Raw genomic sequence first — 27,623 nt, 5'->3', positions numbered from 1 at the left:
GTGCCGGAATTCCCTATAGTGACTCTATGCAAGGCATCCGTAACGACCTCACTGCACTAATGCAAGAGAGGTTGAACCGTGTTATGCAGCTGAATTGGGGTGAATATGCCCGTCTGGCAATATCGACGATATTATTGGTAGGCGCTATATTATGGAGGTTGGGGTTTCTCATCACAACTGCTCGAGCTCGTGGTGGTGGCTGACAAGCGGCTGGATGCTGCTGCTGGACACCCTGCTGTTGCTGCCATGGGCGAAGTCGCTCCATATTCAAATCTGCAATCTAGCTCAATATTCCTGGAGCCCCATTCTACCTCAGTTCCAATCACCTGGTTGACAAATGGGAAAATGCTCGCCATCGGTTGCTGCAGATCACGAAATGTTGGATCAGTGAGCACGTTAATACTTCGCCATAGCGTGTTGATCCGAAAGGACGCGATGGGCGTTGTGGATTTGGTACGTATAGGGCTAACACCGGCTGTGGGCGGTGCGTTTCCCAGAAGTGTTGCGCGGCGCTAATAGATTGGAATTCTATTTGTCCGATGGAGGTTGATTGTAGTAGAGTGTGATCCTGACCCCATGGCGGTTGCGGAACGTTCCGCATCATTTCACGGGTATCGTTATCGTTATTGTTGTTTGAGGGATTCAAGATAGGATTTTGTTCCTGATTTACTGATCTAGGATCGGTGTATGGATATGGCAATGGACAGCCTGGATATTGAGCGCCACTCAGACCCATTTGGGGGGGTTGAAGTGGTGCGGGTTGTGGATGCTGCTCGCCGGCTTCAACCGTCGTGGTGTAAGTGTCTGGGGCCATTGATGGGATTTAACCTTGGTGTACCCAAAGGGTGGGAGCAGCGGCACAAATTGATGGCAATGTTCGAGAATCCTCGTTTTACTGAGAATCAGCCCCTTTACCTAGAGGCATTATCGGTTGTCGGATTCGAATAGTGAACGGACTTTGATACAGAAAGCTTTCTGAAGCTAGAAATTCATTGGTATTCTAGGTGGAAGCAACGAATGCCGCACTGAGCGTCTGTGTGTCCAGAAAATGTAAGTGGTATCGGAGTACATATCTCACGTACGTAGACGGAGAAAGAGGGGAATATGTACCCTTGTAAATCAATCCACAATGTAGCAATAAGGCGCCCATTAGTGCTGGAGGGCTAACATAGCAATTCAAGCTGCTTCGGGAATTAAAACTCTAGCTTCGCTGAGACTCTGCTTGATGCTTGGGACTAATAAAACAAGGGAGTTGAGACGTTGTGAGACCAACCGTGAAGACCAAAGCGTTCGAGAAAACACATTATTTGTATTATTGTATGGACACAAACACCAGAGGAGGAAACAAGTATATGAAATAGTTGCTTAATAAAATATGTCTATGGATGCATCTTGGAGTGCCGCATGAAGATTTTCATTTCAGCAATGTGCTTTTTGAGCAACCCGTCATATATATATTAAACACAGAAGTCTCCTTGATTCACCACTGAATCGGTGGCATATCACGTGCTCCACACGACGACTCTTCCATCAACACCGCTTGCTGTTGAGTAGAACTGTCAGCTCTTTCAATCCTAACAGCATTTAAGAATGAAACAAGACAGGGTATGGGTGGCTCCTTACTGCTAAACTTCCGTACTTTGCCTCCAACCTCTTCATACACCCTCAGAGTGCTTATCGTATTCTGATGCACAGTCTGGAGTTGGGTATCATTCTTGGTGCTTCCTTTGATATCCATTTGGCGGAACTTGTTGAGAGCACTTTCTTCGCGGGCACTGCCAGCTCCTGGTTGAGCTTTGGCATCTATTGACCCTACTAGTTGCCAGCCGTTTACACTGCCACGGAAACGGAATGCCTCACAGTCCTGTGAGGATTTTGTCAGCAATTCCCGATAGTGAAACTGAGATTGTGGTAATTATTGAGGTCATACATGGCCAGCAGCAATAATTTCATCGTCTCCATTCCAAATCAAGCTCATAAATGGCAGCAATCTGGTGCTAATATTCAACATCGCCCTAGGAGGCTGTTCGGGTGCGCTGGGGTAAACCACTGTGATACTGGAATCGTGGGCAGTAAACGCCAGGGAGTTCCCACTTGGAGAAAAAGCGCACCCATGGATCCACCCAGCGGAGTCATTCAGGAATTCACCGCAAACAGTATTAAATGGGAGCCGTTCTCCCCAGGCACTTGGCTCCGGGCGCTCATCGATGCCTTTGATAAAGCTGGAAAACACCCTTGCATGCGAATCCGTAGATCCGGCTGCGAGCAGCACGGAGTTCGGATGCCAGGCAAGAGTTGTAATGGTGCTGCGGATGGGCTTCTTTAAATGCTTTGAGATCCACCAATCGTTCTCTTCTTCAAAATAGCAAACGGCAATCACGCGTGCACCGGAACCAACCGCGAATTTCTGCTCCGAGGGAGACCAGCGAACGTAGGTTGCGGCTCGATGGATACGGAGAAGCACGAGAGTTGGCTTCCACCCAGTGGCAGTGCGTTCCCAGACGTAGGCATTGCGATCTATACAACACGGCAGTTTAGAGAAGCGTATATTGCACATCCAGTGAAGGCCATTTACTGACCTTGGGAACAAGTCACAATTTTGCCACTTATTGGGGCAATATCCACACCCGTTACTGTCTTGTCATGACCTTTGAGCTCATCACTGAGAGCATACTTGGAGCCCGATTTCTGGTAAAGGCTTACGATATTGTCCTTGGCTACAGCGAGAGTCTGCTTGTCTGAAGAGAACGAATGGTCTGCAATTGGGTTGTGAAAGAGATGATGAACTTCGGGGGCAGCCATACTGGACGTATCAAGTTTGCGATAGGAGGAGCTCTCTACTATCGCAAGTGGGATGTTTGCCTTTTGGACTTGTTGATGACGACGTTGGTATATTCTTGACTTGCTGGTTGGGATGTTGACCGATTCCATCCATGTCTGATCAAAAACTGATTAGATAATAATGAGTCATGTGACCTGGGCTGGAGCCAGCGCTCGAAGCTCATCTTAAAAACTGAACATATATTGCCCACAACAAAACAAACACAAGAGGTATAGCAGCAGAGCAACTAGTATACTGTCCCCAGAATCACTGAAGAAATTGATTATCGAGGTTACAATTCCGTCAAATATACTACAACGATATTATATTCACAATTTTGAGAAATATGACAACAAAACCTGCAACCGCGGTGGTCAATGTGGGAGCTCCAAACCAAACGTCTGTCGAAATCTTTATACCGCGATTGTTACCAAGTATTTACTGACTGCGAAGTAGTTTATACTGCACGAATCTCCCAGACAAGTTGAAAAAGCCGGATTTGCGACTAGCCCTTTACACACTTTTCTCAACCTACGGCACAGTCCTCGACGTCGTCGCAATGAAAACAGCAAAGATGCGAGGTCAAGCTCATGTTGTATTCAGAGACATACAGGCTAGTACTCAGGCAATGCGAGCGTTGCAGGGCTTTGAGTTCTTCGGCAAGGAAATGGTATGTGCACGTCAACGTCTTATCTCTTCAGAACAATAGTTGGAACTGTGCTCACATTCTTGGTTTTGATGGCCTCCAGAAAATTGTCTACGGGAAAGGCAGCTCAAACATTATAGCCAAACTGCGGGGTACCTATAACACCCCGGCTACAGCTCCAGCACCTGGCGTGTCTACCGAACTTCAAAAATCTATCTTCAATGCTCCACCTTCAGCAATGGCTCAGGCCACAGCCATTACCACCACGACCACCACGGCATCGCCCCCCGCTGTCCCTGTATCCCAACCCACAAGCGAAGGTCCACAAGGCGTCAAACGGCCCCGTGAAGAAGACGAGAGTGAGGGAGAGGCACCAATGGAGGAAGATGACAGTGACGTGTCGATGGAGGCTTCATCCGATGAAGATTAGTCCTCCCAAAGTAGCCGCACTCAAAAATTGAAATTCACGCCCCAACGGAGGAAGACATACACATGGTCCTCCGGGATCCGATTGATTGTTCTCTTTCTCAGACTGCTCGAGACCAAAGGAAGACTTTGAAGCAGCTTCCCCGCTTTATGGATTTTGTTTGTCGATGAGGAGCCTGCTCGGAATATGCAGGCCAACGCAATTCCCCACCAAACCGAGCCACAAGAGCAGATACGTCTCCACGGTTACCTCTATTTTCTGGGCCACGTCCCTCATTGCATCTGCAGTGTTGCATGGGTGAACAAAGTATACCGGAAGGTCCGATAATGGGTGATGCTGCAGCTTGGTTAGCGATGTTTAAAGAAAAAAAATGTTTTTTTGATGCTTTGGTGAGCTGAATACACATGGCAGAGACGTGGTACATGGATGGACAAACATACCCCGAAACTTATGCCGCCCATTATGCCAACGCCCCTTAGCTCCGATCTGTATTGTGCGGGGACGAGACGATTGTAAATGATGTCAAGGAGGCCCTCTGGTGAGGTCTTGGCAGAAGTGTTGGCGTAGTTGTGCACGAAAAAATATAGGATAGGGACTTGATAGGTGGGTGAGAGCATGATATTGTATTCTACTTGGAGTGTGGAGTTGCAATATGGTTGTCGAATAAGCTCTTCCTGTGTACCCTATTGTCAGATTCTACTCTACAATGATGGGCGAAGCTGGATCGGAGTTCCGTCCTTTCGCGGGGGGGAAAGAATGAAAACTACACTAGAGGGACGATATACGAACAGGGTCGTTTTCATCAAGTTCAAAAATCTCAGTCGTGTCATTCTCGTGTGCCCCATGGCTCTCCAATACATCAACGTGTTTCAGTTGTTGCGGAGGGGTAGAGTTTTCTTCGAGTAGCCTATGTATAATCAAAACTACCTCGTCATCCTGTACCAAAAAATATTGCCCCGAGACCAGTTCAATCTGATTAGTTCTTAATAATACTGTCAAGTCTTGAACATCCATTCCTCTTCTCAGTATTTGTTTCTTTACTCGTTTCTCGAAACCAAAACGCGAGCAGTCGTGATAGCATGCAGGAGCAAAAGCCAGTTGTTATTGGGGGGGGGAAAAGGAAAATAGCTTTTATGTAGAGTGACAATCACACAGACGCACTCACCCGTCCGTCTCTGGGGAATTTTTATGTGGCAAATTGATGAAAAGCCCCCAGTAATTGAAAAAGAACAAAACTATAAACAAAAGTGAGTTGGCACTTTTACCTACCTTCGTTTCTAGCCTCACACCTGTCCAACCAAGGCCAGTGAGGTTGCCTCCCTCTTCCTCTGGGGTTTGGTAAGCATCAACTCTAGCTATCAGAGCGCGACAGGCAGCAGTGAACTCGTCGCGAGCCAGGGATGGAAAGGCGGAGAGCGGGGGTGGTGGCGCTGTCATTTGGGAAAGCAGATTGAACCAACATCTGAGAAGGGAATTGTGGATTTGTTGGATTATTGTAAAGCAATAACTATCAGTTATTTACAGCCTCAGCTCCGGTATCTGTCTGTGGTATTCGGAGCCGCTCCCCTTTCCAGCTCCAAGTGGAAAACCGTTTTTAAGGAGGGACACGGAGAAAAAGTAGGATAGGCAAAGCGACAGATTGCCGATCGGGATCGGGCCTGATTGGGAACCATCAATATATCGATTGTTTAATTCTCTTTCGGTCTGCCTGTTGTACTCCCGTGCCAGGTAGTTCAAGCAAGCCCAAATGCTGCCCGCTGAGGTTGTACCGGAGTCGATGAACTTGTGCTAGTTGTTCTGGACATTGCTATCAATCTTCCATTTTTGGCGCTGCCGCAGCTCGAGTGTGATAGACTGGATTGATTCGCTGTCCCTCGTCCCTTGTCCGTGTTGTCAACTCTGGTCAACTCATTCCGCTGAAGGGCACCTGATACTTGGGCGGCGGCTCTTCGACCGACTTAAGGTTTGCCGATTAGTCAACCCCAGCCAGAGGAACTACGGTCTTCCCCTTGCAACCTCAGACAGCAAACCATCAACATCGGAAATATCAAGAATATCAACATCATGATGACGATAGGATATCGACATCGACACAGCCAACAACCAAACAATGGCCACCTCGCATGTTTAACTCCTCCCCCTTAACCCCCCCCCTGTCTCTCCCTCTCACACTTGACTAGCATCGCAGCAATCACCAGTCGTTGTCCAAGATCTACCCGGCTTGGCCTCGATCTGTATGGAGTAAGGCCCAATCGTAATGTCGCCTCCTAGCCCGTAATCCGAGTGAGTCTCTTGGTGTCAGGATTCCCGGGGGTGCCAGGAGCGAGCAGCTGAAACCAGCGAATCTTCCAACTTGTCTCTTGCATGTCCTCTTGTTTCACCGGTCTGTCAATATTTCCCCCCCCCCCCCCCCCCCAATTCAGCCTGCCCATTAACCTCGTTTTATCTACCGAGTATATCTTCTTCAGCTACAGAACCCGCGCTGGATCTGCATGACTGACTGACTGATCCTCCTCTGTATGTCAAACCCGCCATGGTGGGAATTTTTCGACTCTCATTCCCCGAGACTGGTCTATCCGCTCGCGTGTCTCAAATAGCCAATTTTTTCCGTGTTGTGGCTCTAGCCGGATATTCTAATTGACGATGGACCTAACCCCAATGAACAAACCCCCCTAACTATTCAACGCAATTCAAGTTTTGCCCATTCCTGACCAACGCTGGATCCTTTCTCTTTTCCTTCTCTTCTTCTCTCTTAAAAATTCTTTCCATTTTCAGCAGTTTGCCTCGTTGACTTTGACTCCGTAGTGAACGTGTTGTGCTGCTGTCATTCATTCGTTTTTTTTATTTTTTATTTTTTATATTGGTATAAAATAAATTTCTTCTACAGCTATTCCACCCCGCATCGGGAAGTTTCGGTAATCTACCTGCTGCTTGTTTCTAACTATTCAATTTTACTTCTTGATTTATTCTTGGTCATCCGGACCCTCGAGTTTCCCTGCCCTGCATGATATTCTTCTCTTTCCCTTGATCTTCGACTGTTCACTGGAGTGAAAAGCTGTCTCTGCGTCACTATTTTTTGTCTCTCTTTGTGTTTTAACTCTAGCTCCTCCACAGCACCCAACTTCCAGTTTGTTGCTCCCCAAGCTCAGCCGGCTCTGAAACACGGTTCCATTTTGCAGGTGTTTGTCATTTGATTTGATTTGAATTTGAATTTGAATTTTTTTTTTTTTTTTGTTTTCTTTCTCTCTCAAGGAAGCCGTAACAGGTCTAGAGGGAAGAAATTTGTAGGAGCCGTTCATGCTGGGTTACTGTGAGCCCATCGTCTATATTATTTATTTCACTCCACTATAGTTGGTCGTCACCTGGAGCTCCCAGCATATGTATGTGTCTAGGATTTGCATGTCCCTACCCCTACATACTGTCGCATAAATCCACCAACATTTATCCTCAGCGTAGCCGCCGCCCTCTCTTCACTGGAATTCGAGATTATATCCCTACAGCCCGGGTTGATTGCTATTAGCTATTAGCTGTCATTAGACGTCCGAGTGAGCTTGCGCGCTTCCCTGTGCTCGGTATATGAGCTCTTCCGGGGCTGTAAGCTCCCAGGCGTCGTAGAGGCTTTGTCGACTCTGAAAATCGTGGCAATGGGAAATACGCAGTCTACCACCCGGTCTGCTAACTACCCAAAAGGAGCACGACGTTCGCATCGGCTGTCAAAGCCACGAACAAGCCAACCAGCTAATACGTTCAGGGATATAGAAGACCTGATAAATTCTTCACTTCTAAGTCCATGCAGCTTGTCTAGTCCGTACAGCCCAGGCAGCCCATGGCCCGATTCCCATCCTAGGCATTCCCAGCGGGCTACGGCACCAATCGACGGAATCCTTTGTGCAGAGCCTTCATCACCACATTCTCCTCATCATAGTCGTTGTTCGGGAAGTCAGGGTGTTGGTGACGATGGCAAGACTCGATCTAATTTTGGCGAAATAATGGGTGAACTCAAACGACGACTGTCACAATCAGGCTCACGGTCACGAGGTTCCCGGTTCTCTCATACTCCAGAATTAGATCAAGTCGATATACGTTTATCCCAAAAGATTCCAGTAGCAGCGAATCGAGTTAAGTCGGAAGAGACGAAAGCACCATTCGGTCTGGGAATAGGCGCCCAAGATGAATTCCAGCCGGCTGAAAATCATAGATTCTCTTTGATCCGACGGCTTTCCCTATACAATACTGGTAAATCTTCTAAATCTCCGAAAAACTTGTTTCAGACCATCTTTTGCCCACGTAATACAGAACAGGGCGTCCCATCCTTCCCCTACTGGGGCCCTGACGGCCATCTACCGCTTCGAAGGGACTCGGCAGATACGGTTTTTCTATATGAGATGGCTCGCTCTGCTCCACTACGGGCATCGACTCCCAGCGACCTTGAATATTCTCATTTGGGGAGGCTAAAACTTGGCTCACTTCGCGTTGTAAATGGTAGTGCTTCACCGGCTCCAAGTGACAGAGTTCCGATGAGCGTGAGACGCCAATCATTTTCCGACATGAAAAGCATACATTTGGACCTCCGTAACTCTGCCGATTTGCTACAAACTCGTAGCCGAGACTGGGGAGACGGCTATTCCACCAGCAATCTACAACAAACCTATACTCATAGCTCACATCTAGAGCCATCGCCAAATAGATCGAGAACACCTCAAAGTGGCCATGGCAAAAGCCCGCTGAGACCGGAACACGGGATATATGCACCAACGCCATCTAACAACAATGATTTAGGCCTCCCAGTTTTCAGGCTTTCTTGGCCAGGGAACCCGGAAGCATTTCTTGGTATCTCCTCTACTGCTAGTAGCAAGCATGATCTCTCCATGCAACCTAACGCAGCAGCAAGTCCATCACTTGAGCTTAGCCAGGTTCTCCAGACAACTTCCAAGGCAAATGAATTTGATGACAATCTGTTCGAAGATGAAGGTGTGGAGATTTTATTAACAGGGAAAGATGAATCTATTGAGCATGAATATAACGAAGAGTGCAATCGAGGACGGCCGATAGAGAGCTCGACACGAGGTAGTACTGTCACTATGAGAGGCCGAAAAGTATATCCTCTGACCAAAGCAGATAGCGGATACAGTACTGCTTCTTCGAATAGGTCTCTACGGCGCCACAAAATGTCGTTGACTAAGAGGAGCGATGGCGAGGAGATAACCCGAACGTCAAATGCGGAGACAAGCAGAGCTACTAAAGTTATTGAGGAATGCAATGAGTCAATCACTTCGCCCCGCTCATCATCTTTGTCGAAATCACCTCCCCCGGTACCGCGGAAAGATACGCCACCGTACTTGAAAAGCCCAAACTTGGACCAACATTGCCAGAGACACGGTGAATTTGCTCGAACTCAGCCTCTGAATGTCCGTTCAAGCGCCAGTTATTCACAACGCCTGAGTCGTATAATAACAACATATGATGGCCCGAAGACGACAAGGGTAGATTCCCGCGCTTCATCTCCATCTCCAGTGTTTCTGGGTGAAGGGTTCCGCTCATTTCTAGCTGATACCACTGCAGAACGAGGACAAACCTCTTGGCCATGCAAACCTGGTTTCTTGCAATATGATCCATTCGAAAGCTTTGAGCCCAACCCCCTCGGTAACCATGTAAACAGATCCACAGCCCCTATCCGTCGATCTATATCGGTTCAAACCAAAATGCCAAGTAAGATGGCTCACATCGCTTCCTGCCCACACCATCTCCATCATCCGCAGTCGATGTCTAACCTAAATAAAGTGGCGTGTGCTCCAACGTCGAACTCGGACCCGGATCACTACATGTGTAAACAACAACATGAACAAGAACAGGAACAACGTCAGAATGAGCGCAACCGATACATGCGTGGCTCACTTTTCCGAAGTCTCAGCATGAGCAAAAAACAGAGCACGGCCGTTAGCGACCGCACGAGCATTTTCGGTTACAGGCGGATGTCCAAACCCAATAACTCAGCACTTGCACAGGATACATCCTCCACAACCGCAACTGTAACAGGAATAACTATTGTAAGCCCAAGCCCAGCTGAAGAAGGCGATTTTTCCCTCGAGGCTCAAGATTTGATGGTGTCCGACAAGCCTTCTTCACCCCGCCAAAGACCTGGTGCCCATTACAACAGTAGAAGAACAAATCCCCGCGTTTCCTCGACATTTACGGCACCTTTTCCTGCTGTGCCCGGACCTCAGGAGTCGAAGAAGGTAGTTAAGCCTAGTCGAAGTTTCGTACGGGGAGCGGAGGGCAGAAAGGACTCGATTTTCTGTGTTGGCTTTTCCCAATCCCAGTCCCAGGCCCAGAAGCTGGCAGGATTTGAATGAATTGAGCTCACGATTTTTATTTCTGCCAGTTGTTGGGTTTTGAATGCAATAAAATGTTATGAATTAAGGTACTCCTTAAATGACTTAACATTCTCCTCTGTGAAACTTTACATTTCTTCAATCTCCTTTTCATTTTCCCTTTTGATGACAAAATTTCACAGTTTTATATATTTATATTTACATTGAAGATGGGAAGCTGAATATATTATGATAATGTGATGGGGAACAAACTGTGGCCAACTACAACACTTTTAATCCACCTAATGTTGAATGCTGCGCTACCAGAAAGTGGATTTGGAGTTGGAAATAACCAATTTGCTTTCTACAACTCATCGGGTAAGTGGATGTGAAACCTTTATGTTTATTTTATTTATTTATTTTGGTCCCTCCACATATATGTATATAACATTCTTTTATGCTCAGAGTTTCATTTGTCAGTTTTGTTTTTTGGCGGCCCCACCCCCCCACCTGTCTTTTACTACCGCGGGAGTTTATATGATGCCCCCTCCCTTTTCTGAGTATAGTCATGTACCTCAGCTTATACCTCTCCTATGAATTCAAATAAATTGATGAAATCTCTCGAATTTTACCATTACAATAGTTAAGATGTTCTCTATGATTATGTGAAAAATGATTATCTCAAAGTATGTTGGTAGGTGAAATCTTAAGTCGCAAGCTCGAACATTACCAAGAAGTCCAAGAAGTGTGAAAAGTGAAACCTTGATCCGAATCTAAGTTTTGAAATAGATCATGTTGTGATTGTTATACAGATTCCAAAGTTATGCCCTCCTTGATATCAATATCGCACCTTGTCATGCTATTCCATATGCAATCATACAGTATTCTCACAAATTCATCATTACTATATTACAGTGGTTGAAGAAGGGTCCAGCATAGGAAAAAAACACCAAATACCAAACTCGATCCAAGCTAACGAACCAACAATGGGAACCACCTATTTCTGACATGCCAGAGTAGTAGGTATTGTACACGTGTGCACCCTACTCAATCGTAATCTTCTTCGAAGTGGGGGCTGACATCTTTGGGATGATAACTGACAAAATGCCATTTTTCAAACTGGCCTTGACAGCATTCTGGTCAACGCGAGTCGGGAAGCTAAATGTCCGACTGAACTCGCCAACCGAGCGCTCAGACACCCAATACTTAACGCCTTCCCGAACACTGCCGACCTCCTGAGACGAGCCGCCCGTCTTCGTCATGGAAGTGGAAGATTCATCCTCAACAGTTGGCTGGTGTAGCTTCTTCTGCCCTTTATCGCCAGGTTCACCGTTGGAAGAGGAGGTGTATTCGCGCTCCGAGCGGCCTTTGATGACTAGGGTCTGAGAATCTGTGAACTCGATCTCGATGTCCTTTTGGTTGATACCTGGCAGCTCGCCGTCGAGGTGGTAGGCGTCTTTAGCTTCGCGGACATCGAAGCGGGGGGCGAAGGTGCGCATGCCGCCCAAGTGGCTGCTGGATTCGACGCCGGAGCGGTGGCTTTCATAGTCATCTAGCAGACGGAAAAGGGGGGTGAAGTCACCGGTGGGTAAACGTGGGAAGAAAGACATGTTGCGTGCTTGGTTGATGTTAGATAGGGTGGTGGTGGCGGACGGGTAGATGTGTGGGATAGCCCCGGAAGAGAATTTAGAAATACGGTAAGCTGAAGAGGTCGGCTGGGATGGGAGTCTGGAGGCTTTCAGGGGGGAACGGATGGCTCGACGAGAGAACATGAAGTTGGGTCCTCGATTTTGAGTGTTTGGTTTGTTATTTCTATTCATTTGCTTCAAGATGTTTGCATGAGATTCCACGCGGTATATATAGGAAACTCGGAGACAATCCATCTTGCGTCCGCAGCAAGCTAAAGCCTATCCATACCTCACCGCCTCCCTTACGTCAATAACTTTCGCGCAGCAGCGAGATGTCGCATGAAGCTTTGAGCGATTTCTCGAATGGAGCAGAAGCTTCCACGATGTCACGTGATGCCACGTTCTCCTGCGCCAATTGATCAACGATGAGGATATGTAAAACCAACCACCTTAGGTGGATCCCGCAGAGAAAGGTGAAAGTATTGACTGTGTTTGACAAGTTGGTGCTGGACAACTCTCTGCCCTGTTTGCCACCCGGATCTAGCATGGAGCAGGATGTCGTGATCATGGAACTTCGCTGTTAAAAATTCAGCGCAAGACATTCCGGATCCCAGCGGAAGAATACGTTTCGACCTGGCGGCGGCCTCGTCGCAGGAGGTATTCAATGGCCGAGAAGTCCATTTTGCTGATGTTCATGTTCTTCCGGAACTCTTGTCTATGTCACGCCGTACGAAGTGGGTAAATTAGTTTTGGGTGTGAATATCATGCCACCGTTGTTGATACGCACCGGGCAAACCGTTTAAAGTTATCCTGGGATTCCTAGAAATAAATCGAATGAATCGGTTAAGCCCAAATGCGAATATTGAAGAATAACAGGTCATGTTATGTACCTTGGGCTTCTTTCTGATCTCCCTGAGAGCGTGTCTATACAAAGCGAGCACCTCGCGCTGTAATCCGGATAGCTTCATGGTGGATCCGGTCAATGGGGAGCTCTTGGTTGAATATCAGCCGTGTCTTTGAAATCCTTCTAGGCATTTAAGGATTTGAAACCTGATAATGAACCTGGTTTATGTGGCGTGGTTAAATAATGGTTATCCAACAATGGATGATTCAACATTGCAGCAGCTGGAAAGTAAGAGAAAAATTACGAAGTTCAGAGAGAAGACAAAGTTGCTGGACACCAAATTAAATAGTTCTAGCCAGGAAGAAGATGATAAACTCATCAACAACAATTGTTTCTAGCTGGAGGAGGAGAGCTTGATAGTGAGAAATGATAAACTATGTTCAAATTTTATTGTTTATGAAAATTAACAGTAAAATGAAGATCTATTAATTACTTCCTGTTTTACCCAGGTGTTTAGATGTAAATAGTTAATGTGATGTCATTCTTCAACAACCATAACTTGAGCTTGACTAATTAACTGCAGAGTCAGTACTCCGTAACTGAATAATCGTTCACAAACCCGCCGCCTAAAGGTTCCATTGAACATAATTATGTTCATTCAATATTCAATTGGCCTTCTCTAGCTGACCCCTATTGGTGTAAATGGTAAACAATAAGGAAGATAGCAAAATGCCTCCGTTCTCAGTAAGTATACTAAACCTCCGTTCCCTCTACAATCCCCCGGGTGATAAGCCTGCAGACACCCCGGATAATTTGTATAGCTTATGAATACATACTAACCGCCATCCAGCGTCTTATCCGCTTTCTTTCCAAAGACGGGCGAGCCTACTACGGCGAGCCCTTCCTCCCCCCTGCCACCACCGACATCTCCCGCGCCACCTCCGCCCGCCTCATCACCGGCGACATCTTCACCTCCCCAACCCTCACAACCCGCATCCTCCCCATCTCCCGCCTTCTCTCCCCGCTCTCCCCTACGGATGTCAAATCCATTCGTTGCCTCGGCCTTAACTATGCCAAGCACGCCACAGAAGCAAACATGCCTATCCCCAGATATCCAATCCTCTTCTACAAGCCCCCCGCCTCCCTCGCAGGGCCGGGAGATGACATACCAGTCCCTATTATGGCACAGGAATGTCCCGGGATAGATTATGAGTGCGAGTTAGTCATCGTTATTGGGAAGCAGTGTCGGGATGTTTCTGAGGAGGACGCCCTGGACTATGTGTTTGGATATACGGTGGGCAATGATGTGTCGCATAGGGAGTGGCAGTTGAAGCGCGGTGGGGGGCAGTGGGCGATTGGGAAAGGGTTTGATGGCTGGGCGCCGATTGGGCCGGGCATTGTGACGACGGCGGTGTTGCGGGATGCGGCAGGGTTGAAGATTCAGACTAAGTTAAATGGGGAGGTGGTGCAGAAGAGTTCGACCGCGGATATGATTTTTGATGTAAGGCGGACGGTGTCGTGGTTGTCGAGGGGATGTACGTTGGGGCCGGGAGATTTGATTTTTACGGGGACGTGAGTATGAGCTTGTTTTTGAATTGTTCTCTGTTCTTTCAAGAGCTGGTTGGTTGTCTTTGCTAACTTCGGTTTTGCTTTTGTGTAGGCCTTCGGGAGTGGGCATGGGCAGGAACCCGCCCTTGTGGCTCAAGAATGGTGATAAAGTCGAGGTGTCTCTTGAGGGAGTGGGAACTTGTGAAAACAGAGTTATTTTCGAGGACCACTCAGCAAAGCTGTAGGGGTTTTAATCTAAAGGGTAAGAAAGATGATGAATATACCATATGGGAGCCGCAAAGGTGGTCACAGGAAATTGCAGTCATCATTAGAACCACAAGTGAGATTTGTGTGGTTGAGCACAGTGGCTCTAGTGAAGATAATCCATAGTCTAGATTTTAAAAGACGACACATATACCCACGTAGTTAAATAGAAAATGGTCAAACAGAGCTTCTTAAAGCGTAACAACGCGGATCGGAATATCAATTACCAACAAAAAAACATGGGAAAAGAAGCAGCCCAATCGATGCATCATTCAACTGCACAATCAATTAGTCGTCCTCCCATATCCTCTAATATCTTCCGCAAACTCCCAACTCTGATTCTCCAACCTCTCATCATCCTTCAACGACACCCCGTCCTTCTTCACAACAGCAATGGAATAACGATCCGTACTTCTGGCATCACGATAAAACAACACCTTCAAACACTCCTTCAGGGCTTTGACTGCTTCCTCCTCCGTGATCTGCTCCAACGGTCGGTCCTCCGGGAACAACCGCCTCAGTACTGGGATAGCAAGGTGGGCTCCAAATCCCGTAGCCAACGATGGGGCCGAATATGTGCTTCCCAGCAAATCGACGGAGCTCAAGAAAGGCTGGCCGTTGGTGTCGAAGCCTGCGACAAGAATGTTGTTCCACAGCGGATTGAACTGTGAGCGGCGCCTGTACATCAATTTGGACAAGTAGGTATGCAGGTTCTGCGCGTTGAGGGTGTGGCCGTAGGTCGAGTAGTTTTCGTCGATGTCCAGGGAGGTTAGGAGGCGGTCGATGAATTGCATGTCAGACACGTCGCCACCAAAGCCTAGGACGGCGTTGTTGTGGAAGGAGCGTAGACGCTTAATGTCCGTGAAGCGCGCTAGAGAGCCGTATGATGCTGGAGCGGTGTTAGAGGTTGCAACTATCAATTGTAATAGTAAAAAAAAAAAGCCATTATACCCAAATTATCGGCTGCGATTGCTACACCGCCATTGAACTTGACGGCAATCACTGATGTGCCTGTTACAATAGGCGACTGCGTGTGTGTGTTGAGAGTGGTTGTTTGGAGATATGAATGGTCATATTCGCCATAAACGTCATTTCTAGGCTTCGGAAATTTAAAAGCAGCAAAGTTAGATTTGCATATAATATAGTAGAACAGAGAGAAGTATGACAGCTTACTCGTCCCCAAACTCCAGGGAAGTGGTTCATGATGGGTAAATAGTTAACGGCGGTGGTGGAGGCAGGAATTGAAGGATATGGTTGGATTGAAGAGGTGTAAAAGTAGAACAAGTAGAAGGCTTGCGATCTATACGTTCTTGGAATCAACTTGAGAGATATGTCATGGGAGAAGATAATTTGTATCCTGCGTTGCTACTGTTCTGTTGTCGTCGATCAGTCAACTAAGCTTGCGTCAAAGAAGCTCAGTCAGCAAGCGCTGCGCTTACGGGAGTCGATCGCGGCTAATGCGCCAAATAACGGTTTAAAAATATACCCTCAAAATGCGATAATATTTATCCACGATGCTATATTCTCTGCATGTAATTCGTTATTTCTCCACTAAGATATGGCCAATTCCGTAGCCCGCCCTTGGGTATAAACACCGTTAAATCAACCTATGTATGTACAGTAGTATATATCCATCAATCACCACCGTTAATTCATTCCAATACCTTACCCCCTTCCCCCCCTTCCAAAAAAAAAAAAAAAAAAAAAAAAAAAAAAATCAAAATATAAGTCGTAAAACGCCGATCATGGAGAGCGCGATCTTTTCCTCTTCTCCGGTGGAGACCTGGACTGCCGTCTAGACCTCCGCTCCAAATCCGCTGTCCGTCGACCCCGTTCAGGATTCATTGGTGAGCTTGTCCTCTCCCTATTTAGCCCCGCCATAACACGCTCAGCAGCACTAGGCCTACTCTTCCCACCGGGTGGAGTCGCCGGTTCTCTCGACTGTCCTCCCCCACCCGCAGAGACAAAATCTATAGCTTCTCTTGGCCCCGATGCTTTCTTCTCTTCAATTTTCCGTCGCACTTCCTGCTGGCTTTTAAGTAACTCCTCCTTGTAGCCCCACGGTGGTAGTGTCGAGACGGGATCCCACAGCTCCTTGGGGAGGGAGGTGGAATATTGCGCCTGTCCATCGACACCAGCGTGTTCCATCAACTTCGCAAGCAAACTTGGGTTTCGCAGAGATGAAGAGCTAGCCAACTTCTCGTTAAAATGTACGCCTTGCCTTTTCAAAGAAAAGAAGTGTGCGAATTTCTGGTTCGCGGCAGGATCGGGGGAACCAGGGGGAGAGGGCGGGATGTCGAAGTTGGGGATGGGGGGAAGGGTCATGTCGCGGAGTAAGGCGCGGTTTGCGGAGAAGGGTGAGGATTTTCGAGATGACGATGAAGGTTCGTTACCGGTAGGAGATGTTGATTGTATTGGTTGGAAAGGCCCGACTAGAGGTTTATTATTTATATCTTCGATAGTCCGGGGTATGCGCCCTCTCTGGTCTGAGCAAGCGTTTTCTTTATCTGTTAGGGGATCATTAGTATAGTATTGCATAAGCAAAGGCAAGATATATATACACAAAGCATACCTGCTGGTTGAGCTGAAATAGTTTTTGTAGAGTCCGCTGGTTGCTGTATAAGATTGTCAGAAATATGATCAACTTGGATGATAGATATACTCAGGCAAGCGCACCTTTGCTTGCTGAATTTTTGTCGGAGGAGCATCCACATCCTCATCTTCGCTGCTGCTACAATACGCTGCTAAACCGAGCATTGTGCTCTGTTTAACAAACCGTCTAACAAACCGAGCGCGGAATGGCGAAAATAATTGGCCTACGTTGGCAGTATGTTCATGGTTTGACAGAGCTCTAATAAGCGCTCGGCTATTAGACGCCGTGATGTAATCTATCTAGAGGGCGATTCAGTGAACGGTCAAATGAGCACAATTTTGTGTAAATAATTACTGTATAACGAAGGCTACATATGCAACGATATACAGCCATGCCTTTCTATTCCAAAATCGTAATTCAGTGTGTTACTAAAAAGTGTGGTGAAAAGCTATTGGCTTGAAATTGGTCTAGATGAAGCTGTATTCCGATTGAGTACGGTATGCAATTGTCAAAAAGTGTGTGTATATTCTAAATATATATTCAATATAAGATGATAGTTACCAACAATAGTCTGAACATATAGCTCTGTTGTCGATAAACAAATGGTTGAAAGATTGCCCGGGGCGGGGGAGGGGGAGGGGAGGGGGAGAAAGAGGTTTAGGCTCTGTGAAGATATTATATCCTTGAGACCCACTTTCGAGCCTAGGCCCTGCCATTCGACGTTAAAGACCTGGAAGCGATGAGCTCCTGTAGCGTCCAGCCTCTTGTAAACCACACGCTGGAACGGAAGCTAGAAGCCTCCGTCATTGAGGATTCCGTCACATCATACAGATAAGCATAACACACCGCCGCACGCCGGTACCATTCGTAGATGCAGTTAATAGATTCTGATAATTCAGCGCTGCTCGACTTGTCAATGCAGCAGGTATCCACCCAAATATAGTCCAGATTATCTTTCATTGTCTGGGCGCAACTCCGGGACAGTTTACTGTACAGCTAGCTGTCCCATAAATGCCGGAACAGTTTCTAGGTCACGAAAAACGACCTCTTGCTCCTGGCACCTGTGTGAAAGGATGGCATATGGAGGAATGCAGCCATCTGGGAATTCTTCCAACCGATAAGTCTTGGTATTAAGGAGACGCATGGTAAGGAGGCGAATGTTAATTTTTGGACTTGATCGTTAATGCGGTATCAATTGAACAGATGTCCTCTATGATTGATTGATTGCTGGTTAACGACGATGCTGTTCAATAGTTACACTCTGGAAGTGCAAGTTGTAGTTGAGTGGAAAATTCGAAATTCATATGCTGACAACATTCCACTGCATGAATTCAATCTGCTCATTTCAGGCCTTTTCAGGCCTAATCGGTCAGTTACTCGAGGAGTAAAAGTAGACCCTGCCCACAAAAATAATAGCTAAAAGAAGTACGGGCATTGTCCTGATTTGTCTATTGATGACACGACGTGAGCCATGAATGGCCGCGAGAAGCCAGATATTGATATCACGGGCTTGGTATAAGGCCAGGGCACCAACTCCCTCAGTGGGCATCGCAGGGCTAACATCTGCATCCTGACGAAGCCCATGTACTAAATATCTCCTGTAGTTAGCTAGGAATCCATCTTCTTTCAAAGTTTTATGGGAGTTCAAGATCCCCGTTTGCGGCATTATCATTTATCAATATTATGAGATGTATGATAGAGGTTAAGCTTGGGTTGGTTGTTCGTTAACTAGAGGTTGACTAAGCATGAGGCAGCCAGCAGCTTCACGTAACCGAAAAGAATGAGCTCACCGAAGCTTCAAAACCCAACTCAACGAACATCTCAGATACCACATACTATACGCCATAATTTCCTGATTCCTCTCTTTGCATTCTCTGTCCAGTTTCGGTTATATCCTCATCTATTCCACCCGCACCCTCGAAATGACCTCCCTTCTCAACCATCCCTTCTCCCATGCCGAAACCATAGGCTATTCGTTCGCTGAACAGCAGTCAAACGCTGCGCCCAAGCATCATCATGGCTTTAACCCGTAAGTTCCCTTCGAACAACCCATGCCGGATCTTTATTACCATAGAAACAGCAACTAATGCCGCCACGCTGCTCTCCAGATACACCGACAATGGCGGCTCAACGTTAGGCATCGCAGGTGAAGACTACGCAATCCTCGCAGGCGACACACGCTCCGTCACTGGCTACAGCATAAACACCCGCTACTCCCCGAAGCTTTTCAAGATTGGTGAAGACGATGAAGGTGGTGAGGGTGCCCATCTCGTCCTCTCCGTCGTCGGTTTCGCCGCAGACGGTCGCGCCCTCAAAGAACGCCTGGATGCCGTCGTGAAAATGTACAAGTACAAGCATGGCAAGCCCATGTCTGTGAAAGCCTGTGCGCAGCGTCTGTCTACCATTCTCTACTCGAAGCGGTTCTTCCCGTACTACGTTCACGCGATCCTGGGTGGTATTGACGAGGACGGCAAGGGTGCGCTGTACAGCTATGATCCCGTGGGATCCTATGAGAGAGAGTATTGTCGGGCGGCCGGTGCCGCAGCAAGCTTGATTATGCCGTTTTTGGATAATCAGGTTAATTTCAAGAATCAGTATGTTGCGGGGACGGGAGAAGGGAACGCGCTAGATAAGCAGCCCAGAGAGCCGCAACCACAGCCTGCGGAGGATGCACTGCAGCTTGTCAATGATGCTTTTACAAGTGCTGTGGAGAGACATATTGAGGTGGGTGATGGGTTGCAGATTATGTTGATTACGAAGGACGGGATAATGGAAATGTACCATCCTCTGAAGAAGGATTAGATTAGAATTGGTGGCCTGTTTTTTTATAAAGCGCTCTTTTACTCTTTTACTCGGGTCTGCTTTTCATCTGTGTTTCGATCAAATATGCACTTTGTGATTGTTTATTTCATCACAAAATATAATCAACCGACCCATGAAGATCCATGTCTTAATATCTGATTTCGGAGATCCTATTCCCTTCTAAATCCAATCGTTGCATTACGCACCCCCAAGTATAAAAATCAAGACCAAAACCAAAACCCCAAAAACGCCGTTGCTATGCAAGTATAGGTATCGCTTCGAGAATCCTTCAGTTGCTTTTTCTCGTGTTTAAAAACGTTCCTTCATCCGTGACGCCACGGTCCGTAAATTGCCATATACCTTGCTCTGTAGTTAAACATCAGTATTACATATTACTCCAAAAGAAAAGAAAGAAAAAAGAAAAAAGAAAAAAGAGGATTTACCACCAATAAAAAAGGGTGACTTACCGGTGGACTGCCCAAAATCAAACTAACAATCGCTTCCCTGGCGACATGAATATTTCTAAACCCACCAAGAATATGGATCTTCTGATCAGCCAACACCACCCGCGTCCGGCTGGCATTCTCAATTGCAAACTTGGTCTTCCCATCCTTCCCCGCAATCCGCCCCACGGCACGCCCCAAATGTTCCCCGCCAAGCGTCTTCACATCCTTAATCTCAAACGTCTCAATGTACAAGTCATCCAGACGCAGAAGGGCAATCGCATCATCAACATCAAACCCCAGAGTGAACGCTTTCACAAAGTCTTCACCCTTTTGCAACGCACCAGTGTCTGTCGTGTGTTTTGATGTGCGCAGCTCAACAGTGCGGTTTTTGATGTTCATGCGTACTTGAAGTTTTAGATGTTCAACAAGGGGGGGGTAGATTTTGGGCCAGAAGGCTTTTAAGGGTGTCATGCGGTGGGGTGGGACGGGGACTTTGCGGGTTTCTACACGGTATGCGCCTACAGATGGGGTTGCTGGAGTGAAAACTGGACGGCCTTCAACGTCGATTTGCATTTCTGTATCTTCTTGGTTGGTAGCTGGGGTCGGGTTTTTTGATATCGAGGGTTCTGTGGGGGGTGCAGCATTGTTGTCGATCAGGATATCCTCTTCATCTGTATCATTTAGTTAACATGGCATATCTCTTATTAATGTGTTTTTTTCTCAAATACTTACGTTGAGGGGCATTTTGCGATAATGCACCATGTTGCTGATTATCTGCGGCTTCCTCTGGGTCCCTAAGACGAGCTGTGGGCGCTGGCATTTTTGCGATATTAGCCTTAATATAAGTGCTGTGGATAATTCATATATACGGGATATGATCAGAAGCTATCAAATCCAAAAGGCCGTTGATATATTTCAATCTCTCCCATCCGCTGCTGAATTACTGTAGAGACATATCTCCTTGATCATTCGTTTGACGTAAAAAAAAATGTGGGAAAACAAGGTTCGGATGCAAACCAAGCAAACACCCGACCATGATTTCGTACAGGATTTGAAAATCTAAGGAGTTGGAATTGACCCGCCGAACAACGTCCACCACAATCTCAACAGGACTCAGCAGACGCTGGCACTCTCCATTTCGCCAGAGAGTGTTCCAGGATGACCCGCAAACTATGTCCAGCCCCATAGGACGACGATTGTACGCAAACTTATGTAAACGAGCGCTTCCCCTCTTCATCCGCGCAGACCCTCACGCCTTCTCGTCTGCCTCCACCTGGTCATCTTTCGTCAACGACGCCAACCCGTCCAGTACCATCCAGAGTCTTTTCCAAAAGAATTGGTCAAGGAGCTTCTCGTATTCCTACCCCAAAAATGCCAGGCAGATAACTAGACGATTTGCATCGGGCGGTGCTTTGGTTCTTGGAACCTCGCCTACCTCTAATGCGGTGGAATCCAGTGCATCATGCGTTATCTCCTCATCAGAAAAGATAATATGTCACGCCGGCCCGGGATCCCTTGTGGAGAAACAGAGGCTGGAGAGCCTGGCTCGCAGTGCCTGGAAAAGAAGTCTACATACTACTACCGCTTTGAACTCCAAGGGCGATGTGCAACAATCCACCCACAAAAACCACAGAGCGAACCTTCCATCTGATGAAACTGAGACCCTTAATCGATCATCTGCGAGATCACCCCAGTCAGAGCTATCATCGTCACACTCTAGCGGTAATCATGTCTCTGGCAAGACAACTCCTCCAACAGCAGGCCATTTCACCGATCGATTACCCCAACGCCCAACCAAAGAGGAACTGCTGGCTGCTGCGACGGGTTTCTGGTCAAGACTCAAAGTGCGCTTCAAATGGTTCTCAATACGAAGTATCCGGCCCTTCAATGTAGACGATATAGGCGCTTTCTTTTCATGGATTCTCGTTGGCCACGTTCTTTGGGTGGTGCTTGGGACCACTACCTTTTTCTCTCTGATAATTTTGGCGATTAATACTGTTTTTGCCCAAGGTATGTTTTGATTCCACTGATTCAGGGTCTATAAGTAAGCTAAGTGTTGAAATTAGAAACCCTTGCGAGATGGGTAGGTAACTATCTAACCAAGTCTTCCGGGATCACTGTTGTGTTCGAATCAGCTATTGTGCCAAAATGGAAAGATGGCGTCATCACGTTCAAGAATGTATTCGTTTCAAGACGTCCTGGTCAAGGTACAGGGAAAGTGAGTAAAGGTTCATCGAAGACAGCTGCTGAAACAGCTGCGGCAGCCGCGTTACGAGATGAATTAAAAGAAGGCGCCCAACACTCGGATGGAGAGGAAGAGGAAGATACAAACTACACACAGTTTGATGTATCAATCAACACCGTTAATGTGACTTTGTCGTTTACCAAATGGTTCAATGGCAAAGGTCTTCTGCGAGATGTTGAGGTCATTGGTGTCCGGGGCATCGTGGACAGGACCCACGTGTGGTGGTCAGAAGAAGACCGCGACCCCAAATCCTTCCGACATGTGCACAAGCCGGGGGACTTCGAGATTGACTCGTTTAAAATGCAGGATCTACTGGTGACGGTCTTCCAACCGGGTAATTTTCGGCCGTTCTCTGTCAGCATTTTCTCCTGCGATCTTCCACAGCTTAGACGCCAATGGCTCTTTTACGATTTCATGTCAGCAAACACGATGTCTGGATCCTTTGACAATTCCTTATTTACCATCCATCCCCGACAAGCGCATTCCTATACAGGGGTACAGTTGCACGACGGTAAAAAGGACAATGGGGAAACAAGCCCATGGAAAAAGCATAGTCGAATTCGGGTTGACGGGCTCAATATCGACCATTTAAACCGTGGCGTTGAAGGCCCCTTCTCGTGGATCCATGAGGGTACCGTTGATATCGTTGCTGATATCATGTTCCCGGCAGACAACGATGAGAGTCTGGCCAAAGTCATGTCGGACTTTTACGACCGCCTGGAAGCCACAATTACATCTAATCGATATGAAACGTATCTTCATGGCACCACCCAAAATAGAGAGATTGGGAGTCATGACGATGGCGCTATTGCTTCAGCTGTAAAAACAGCACGCGAAGAAGACAAGCGAATTGTCGTGACTGATCTTCGAATTCATCTAAATAATGTGCGAGCTGTCGTTCCACTCTTCACCAGGGAGCTGTCATATGTCAACAACGCTCTCATTCGACCTATTGTTGCGTATATGAATTCTAAGCGCACCTTTATCCCCATTCAGTGCAGGCTCGTCAAGCGCGTTAGCGATTTTAATGGCAGCTGGACAATTTATGATAGTGGACTGATGGATGACTTGTCGGCAGAGGTAGGTGTTCTCTTCATTTGTTGTTGTTTTGTTCGTGATGGGCCCTTTAACTAACCTGATTCCCACACAGACATACGAAGCCTTCGAGCAAGATGTCGTCGATGAACAGGCTCGGAAGCGCCGTTTTAAGAAAGTTGGACTGTGGTCCCTGCAACTTGCCGCTCAGGCGATTCTGATGGGCATGGCTGGTAATATCGCATAAACCCGAAACTGGCCATCGCTCCCGGCCAGATAAAACACTTGACTTGGCTGGGAACTGTTTGATGCTATGTATCGGTAGGGTTGTGGAGTCCTACGGGCGGATCCCTTGTATTATTTTCTACCATTTTCTTACTTGTTAATATCTAAGAAAGAGGGTTCATGACAAAAGTTAAGCAGTGGTTTGGAACATTTTCTAGTTTCTAATTTTATTACTGGTTGTATGGTTATTTCCCTATATTTGTCTTTTACGTTACCCTCCACGACACCTGTTTTATTATGTAAACGATTTGCTTTTATCATAACTATCTATCCCCTTCATTATTGCCATATTTTCATATATTTTGTGTCAATTGTTATATTTTCTCTATTCCATTTCCTCTATGACCACCCTCCACTCTAGAAATCTCCGTACATATACCATCTATCCTTCTGCCTCTGTATATCTTCTCTTCATCCTTTCCGATATCCTGTCCTATCTACATGATTGGACCTATCAAGATGGTGTGCGAGCTAGGTGTACAGTACATACAAACTACAATGGTTTCCACATGCCTTGTCAGAAATATCCATCGAACCTCCATACCTCCTCCATTTAACATGCATACATGTACCACACTCCATCGGACCCTTTCGGCTAGATTGGCTGGGCTGAAAGCAAAATGAACTCCGTCAACATGATAATTTTTCCCTTGTTTTATTTTATTTTATTTTTTTTTTTTTTTATCTATTGATGGTTGCAAACATTTATTTTTGAAAGTGGTAGGGATAAGGCAGAGTGGCGACAAGAGGGGATAGAAGGGAATAGACATACGGTGATGATATTGCCTCGGCATACATATTTACAAGGGCGAACTCCCACAAGCTGATAAACATCTGTTTCCTTTGTGTGTTTGTCACACGAAATATTTCGCAGTTTACCTCATTCTCTTGGCCCCGCTTATGAGGGGCTACCAAAATAACAGAAAACAATACCTGCAGATGCGGTTGCTGGAACACCCAGTCAACATCCCTCATCAGTCCGAAATACGTATGCATTTGCACCTATATGTGCCCGTTGCATATAGGTGTATCCATAAATGCAAATGCAGTGTCCCTGAACTGTCCGCTGGCCGTTTGACTACGGATGATATGGCTGTAATGGACAAGGCTTTACATCGCATTTGCTCTCAATACTGCTGTCCTCCTTATCATCCTCCGAAAACGAGATATGGAAACGAAATGGCTATGCCACTGGGATGGAAATATCACACCTCTCTGACTTCTGCTGGTCCTTCATCTCGGGTTGTTGAAATTTAATCCCGTGTCTCGGTGCCTCTGGGTTAAGCATGAGTTAAGACATGCATGACTCACTTAACTTCGTGTTTCCAGATCGAGAATTGAGACCACCAATGACTTGCGGGGAAAATAAATGATAAACAGTGGTACAACTTTCACAGGTTGAAGAACATCATACACTTGTGTTGCGAAGTTTAGCCATGTTTCGGACCTATTTTTAACCTCACCATGTTTGGCTTCTCTCTTGGTTTAAGCTCTATTCACCATTTGTGATGGGGTTATATAGTTATATGAATGTCATTCACAGATTTAACTGCCCTTCTGCTGGGAGCTTTTCTTCCCCCAGCGTATCGTACTGGTACTGCGCCATCATTCTTTAATATCTAGTGCAATATTAAAATTCAATGGCGTTTGATTGCTTGCTGAAGCCTCCTTGAAGCTTCAAAACCTACCAACCTATCAATGTGTTTTCTCAAGCGGGGCTGATGGTCACCATCGAGCTGAAACGCGTCCTAGTCGCCTGTTGACAACTCGGATTGACGGTGACATTGGGAGAAAATTCCGCCTTCAATAAATGGCAAGAAAGTGGAGTAGTTGAGGATCGATTATAAGAATTGCATCTACCAAATTCGATTAACTTTAGATCCTTTCTTTTATGTTGTTGGTGGTGTACTCAGTGGTCATAATCAACATCACTTGGCTAACAATAATTTCAGCAGTAAGGTCATATATAACAACATCACAGGGCTGAATGAAAGTCTGATTTCGAGTGTAGCTCAATTCGAGTTACTGTCAATACGGCATTTGTTGGACACTTGCTTTCGGACATATCATTTCTTCTTTGCGCATACGGATCTCAACTACGAATTGGGAGTTTACGGGTTGGTTATTGAAAATTGGGAATACACCAAAGCGTGCTGTATCATGCATATAGCGCAGTTTTATTGGTCAAGCATAAAATAAAAACTTCTCTAATATCCTAATAAACTGAAGCTCAATGATTATTTCAAAATTGACCCTACACCCTTCAATTTTTGCATTAGGTCAAAGGTAGAAACCGAGCAGTCATTTATTAACTGGCGAAATGATATGGTTCGTTCAGGATGGTGCGCTTTTGGTTGTGCCTGGACATAAGAAATAAGCAACCACCCAGTTCTCTCGGGAGTGAAGATGTGCAATAGGATATATGATATGTAGTGCTCCGTATGATATGGAGAAATGTGGTCTCTACCTTGAGTCAATGCGATCTAGTAAAAGTCTTGCTAGAAGTTTGCTCGACGTCTTAGTCAGCCTGATCCCCTTTTTATCTTCAATGTTCCTCGTCTCGTCTTTACCTATCCATCGCCTCAAGGATCGAATATAATCGGTGTTAAACTGATGTCTGGTTTATGTCGTATATAGACCTTCTATTCTAGCAGTCAAGTTTTCCTCGAATAATCCATGTCCTTACATGTCACTCCGCTGTCGTTTTCTGCATTCCATGTTGCCTGTGACATTGTCCTCCACGTTTTGTAACCAGCAGCCATTTTCTGTACCCTTGGCGGATACCATGTCTATGTACTACTGCATTACCATATGAAGTTTACCGAAAAAGAACCAAACAACGTCGTTGTCCGAGCACATAAGCATCTATGAGGATTCAGTCACATAACATCGACTTCATCGCCAGACATGGAGAAACCGTGTGAGAGTACCACACGTCGGTATCACAATTTTTGCGTTACTTGGCCTGTACCCCCAAGACAAGTGGGTTCCTATTTGAAATGTCCATTGTGCTGGGTTTATGAGATTATTTTTGCCAACAACTACAGGCATTTTTGTGATATTTGTGAACTTTTCTTCCCGTCTCACGCTGGGGCCTTCTCCTAGGTTCGAAATATCGAGTGAAGGTACCAGGGTTGGACAACCTCAAGCTCTCAGACCTGGCCCCTAAGTGTAGCACCCAACGGCGATAGCTTTCCATGGCCAGTGCTCTTGTGGCTTTGTTTGGGCAAAACCTAGGTCTCGGACTGGTGATCAACAAGATCTTGTTGCTCGCCGTACACATTGCATGCTGTCAGTGTCTTTCGTCTGCGCTTCTGGCCCGACTGATCATTTCCATGTACATAAATTACCTCCCAATAGTGTAAGCCACGTGAGGGGAAGCTTGGGTCGGAGCTCTTTACCTTGATTGTCCGCTCTAGAACCCTGCCATTGAGATCCTCTCGACTCAGACTGCTCTTCCCAGGACGCTGCATTTAGATTACGTCGAGGAGGTAGCTCCATCTCAACTGGCCCACAACTAGCTCGTGAAGACATCCAACTGAAAACTTGATCGAGGGGATGATGTGTAAAGGGGTGCGGTAAATTCTGGCTTTTTGCACAGTCTGAGTGGAATACTGCCCTACGATTTCCAACATCTGTTGTAAACCCCGTCTAGACCAGAAACTGACAACAAGTTCTTTTGCGCACTATAGTTGCGATCAATTCTGGTTTTCTTCCAGACCATTACC

The 27,623-nt window shown here is 46.5% G+C and overlaps 15 protein-coding genes across 15 annotated transcripts; 5 read left to right on the top strand and 10 right to left on the bottom strand.

The window, feature by feature from the left end:
- Positions 1-149: 149 nt before the first annotated feature.
- Positions 150-814, bottom strand: PAAG_11184 (hypothetical protein; the record flags this gene model as incomplete). Its single annotated transcript, XM_015846878.1, has 2 exons — positions 150-362; positions 404-814. The coding sequence occupies 2 exons, from the start codon at positions 812-814 to the stop codon at positions 150-152; spliced, it is 624 nt and encodes a 207-aa protein (XP_015703485.1).
- A 666-nt stretch (positions 815-1,480) lies between these two features.
- PAAG_00875 (ARP2/3 actin-organizing complex subunit Sop2) lies at positions 1,481-2,931 on the bottom strand (the record flags this gene model as incomplete). The annotated part of the gene is made up of 3 exons (XM_015844167.1): positions 1,481-1,864; positions 1,931-2,517; positions 2,580-2,931. 3 exons carry the CDS (start codon positions 2,929-2,931, stop codon positions 1,481-1,483), a joined length of 1,323 nt encoding a protein of 440 aa, XP_015700948.1.
- A 236-nt stretch (positions 2,932-3,167) lies between these two features.
- PAAG_00874 (RNA binding domain-containing protein) lies at positions 3,168-3,897 on the top strand (the record flags this gene model as incomplete). The annotated part of the gene is made up of 3 exons (XM_002796969.2): positions 3,168-3,220; positions 3,278-3,491; positions 3,571-3,897. 3 exons carry the CDS (start codon positions 3,168-3,170, stop codon positions 3,895-3,897), a joined length of 594 nt encoding a protein of 197 aa, XP_002797015.1.
- Positions 3,898-4,041: 144 nt separating this feature from the next.
- PAAG_00873 (hypothetical protein) lies at positions 4,042-5,331 on the bottom strand (the record flags this gene model as incomplete). Its single annotated transcript, XM_015844166.1, has 4 exons — positions 4,042-4,230; positions 4,335-4,568; positions 4,684-4,866; positions 5,164-5,331. The coding sequence occupies 4 exons, from the start codon at positions 5,329-5,331 to the stop codon at positions 4,042-4,044; spliced, it is 774 nt and encodes a 257-aa protein (XP_015700947.1).
- Positions 5,332-7,538: 2,207 nt separating this feature from the next.
- Positions 7,539-10,247, top strand: PAAG_00872 (hypothetical protein; the record flags this gene model as incomplete). Its single annotated transcript, XM_002796967.2, has 1 exon — positions 7,539-10,247. One exon carries the CDS (start codon positions 7,539-7,541, stop codon positions 10,245-10,247), a length of 2,709 nt encoding a protein of 902 aa, XP_002797013.2.
- Positions 10,248-11,248: 1,001 nt separating this feature from the next.
- On the bottom strand, positions 11,249-11,977 carry PAAG_00871 (30 kDa heat shock protein; the record flags this gene model as incomplete). The annotated part of the gene is made up of 1 exon (XM_002796966.2): positions 11,249-11,977. The coding sequence occupies one exon, from the start codon at positions 11,975-11,977 to the stop codon at positions 11,249-11,251; it is 729 nt and encodes a 242-aa protein (XP_002797012.2).
- A 444-nt stretch (positions 11,978-12,421) lies between these two features.
- Positions 12,422-12,801, bottom strand: PAAG_00870 (hypothetical protein; the record flags this gene model as incomplete). The annotated part of the gene is made up of 3 exons (XM_015844165.1): positions 12,422-12,548; positions 12,621-12,652; positions 12,724-12,801. 3 exons carry the CDS (start codon positions 12,799-12,801, stop codon positions 12,422-12,424), a joined length of 237 nt encoding a protein of 78 aa, XP_015700946.1.
- Positions 12,802-13,406: 605 nt separating this feature from the next.
- On the top strand, positions 13,407-14,470 carry PAAG_00869 (fumarylacetoacetate hydrolase domain-containing protein; the record flags this gene model as incomplete). Its single annotated transcript, XM_002796964.2, has 3 exons — positions 13,407-13,421; positions 13,528-14,249; positions 14,338-14,470. The coding sequence occupies 3 exons, from the start codon at positions 13,407-13,409 to the stop codon at positions 14,468-14,470; spliced, it is 870 nt and encodes a 289-aa protein (XP_002797010.1).
- Positions 14,471-14,773: 303 nt separating this feature from the next.
- On the bottom strand, positions 14,774-15,692 carry PAAG_00868 (proteasome component PRE4; the record flags this gene model as incomplete). The annotated part of the gene is made up of 3 exons (XM_002796963.2): positions 14,774-15,378; positions 15,441-15,588; positions 15,663-15,692. 3 exons carry the CDS (start codon positions 15,690-15,692, stop codon positions 14,774-14,776), a joined length of 783 nt encoding a protein of 260 aa, XP_002797009.1.
- Positions 15,693-16,232: 540 nt separating this feature from the next.
- PAAG_00867 (hypothetical protein) lies at positions 16,233-18,226 on the bottom strand (the record flags this gene model as incomplete). Its single annotated transcript, XM_015844164.1, has 6 exons — positions 16,233-16,996; positions 17,062-17,104; positions 17,166-17,381; positions 17,777-17,872; positions 17,929-17,991; positions 18,077-18,226. 6 exons carry the CDS (start codon positions 18,224-18,226, stop codon positions 16,233-16,235), a joined length of 1,332 nt encoding a protein of 443 aa, XP_015700945.1.
- A 778-nt stretch (positions 18,227-19,004) lies between these two features.
- Positions 19,005-19,884, top strand: PAAG_00866 (proteasome component C5; the record flags this gene model as incomplete). The annotated part of the gene is made up of 2 exons (XM_002796961.2): positions 19,005-19,111; positions 19,191-19,884. The coding sequence occupies 2 exons, from the start codon at positions 19,005-19,007 to the stop codon at positions 19,882-19,884; spliced, it is 801 nt and encodes a 266-aa protein (XP_002797007.1).
- A 309-nt stretch (positions 19,885-20,193) lies between these two features.
- PAAG_00865 (pre-rRNA-processing protein PNO1) lies at positions 20,194-21,150 on the bottom strand (the record flags this gene model as incomplete). The annotated part of the gene is made up of 3 exons (XM_002796960.2): positions 20,194-20,250; positions 20,352-21,001; positions 21,063-21,150. The coding sequence occupies 3 exons, from the start codon at positions 21,148-21,150 to the stop codon at positions 20,194-20,196; spliced, it is 795 nt and encodes a 264-aa protein (XP_002797006.1).
- A 352-nt stretch (positions 21,151-21,502) lies between these two features.
- PAAG_00864 (mitochondrial distribution and morphology protein) lies at positions 21,503-23,857 on the top strand (the record flags this gene model as incomplete). The annotated part of the gene is made up of 3 exons (XM_015844163.1): positions 21,503-22,340; positions 22,397-23,655; positions 23,726-23,857. The coding sequence occupies 3 exons, from the start codon at positions 21,503-21,505 to the stop codon at positions 23,855-23,857; spliced, it is 2,229 nt and encodes a 742-aa protein (XP_015700944.1).
- Positions 23,858-26,358: 2,501 nt separating this feature from the next.
- Positions 26,359-26,682, bottom strand: PAAG_11183 (hypothetical protein; the record flags this gene model as incomplete). The annotated part of the gene is made up of 2 exons (XM_002796958.2): positions 26,359-26,512; positions 26,582-26,682. The coding sequence occupies 2 exons, from the start codon at positions 26,680-26,682 to the stop codon at positions 26,359-26,361; spliced, it is 255 nt and encodes an 84-aa protein (XP_002797004.2).
- A 446-nt stretch (positions 26,683-27,128) lies between these two features.
- Positions 27,129-27,368, bottom strand: PAAG_11182 (hypothetical protein; the record flags this gene model as incomplete). The annotated part of the gene is made up of 2 exons (XM_015846877.1): positions 27,129-27,218; positions 27,246-27,368. 2 exons carry the CDS (start codon positions 27,366-27,368, stop codon positions 27,129-27,131), a joined length of 213 nt encoding a protein of 70 aa, XP_015703484.1.
- Positions 27,369-27,623: the final 255 nt, after the last annotated feature.

This window comes from Paracoccidioides lutzii (assembly GCF_000150705.2).
Source record: "Paracoccidioides lutzii Pb01 unplaced genomic scaffold supercont2.2, whole genome shotgun sequence".
Lineage (NCBI taxonomy): Eukaryota > Fungi > Ascomycota > Eurotiomycetes > Onygenales > Ajellomycetaceae > Paracoccidioides > Paracoccidioides lutzii.
This window is presented reverse-complemented; position numbering and strand designations above follow the sequence as displayed.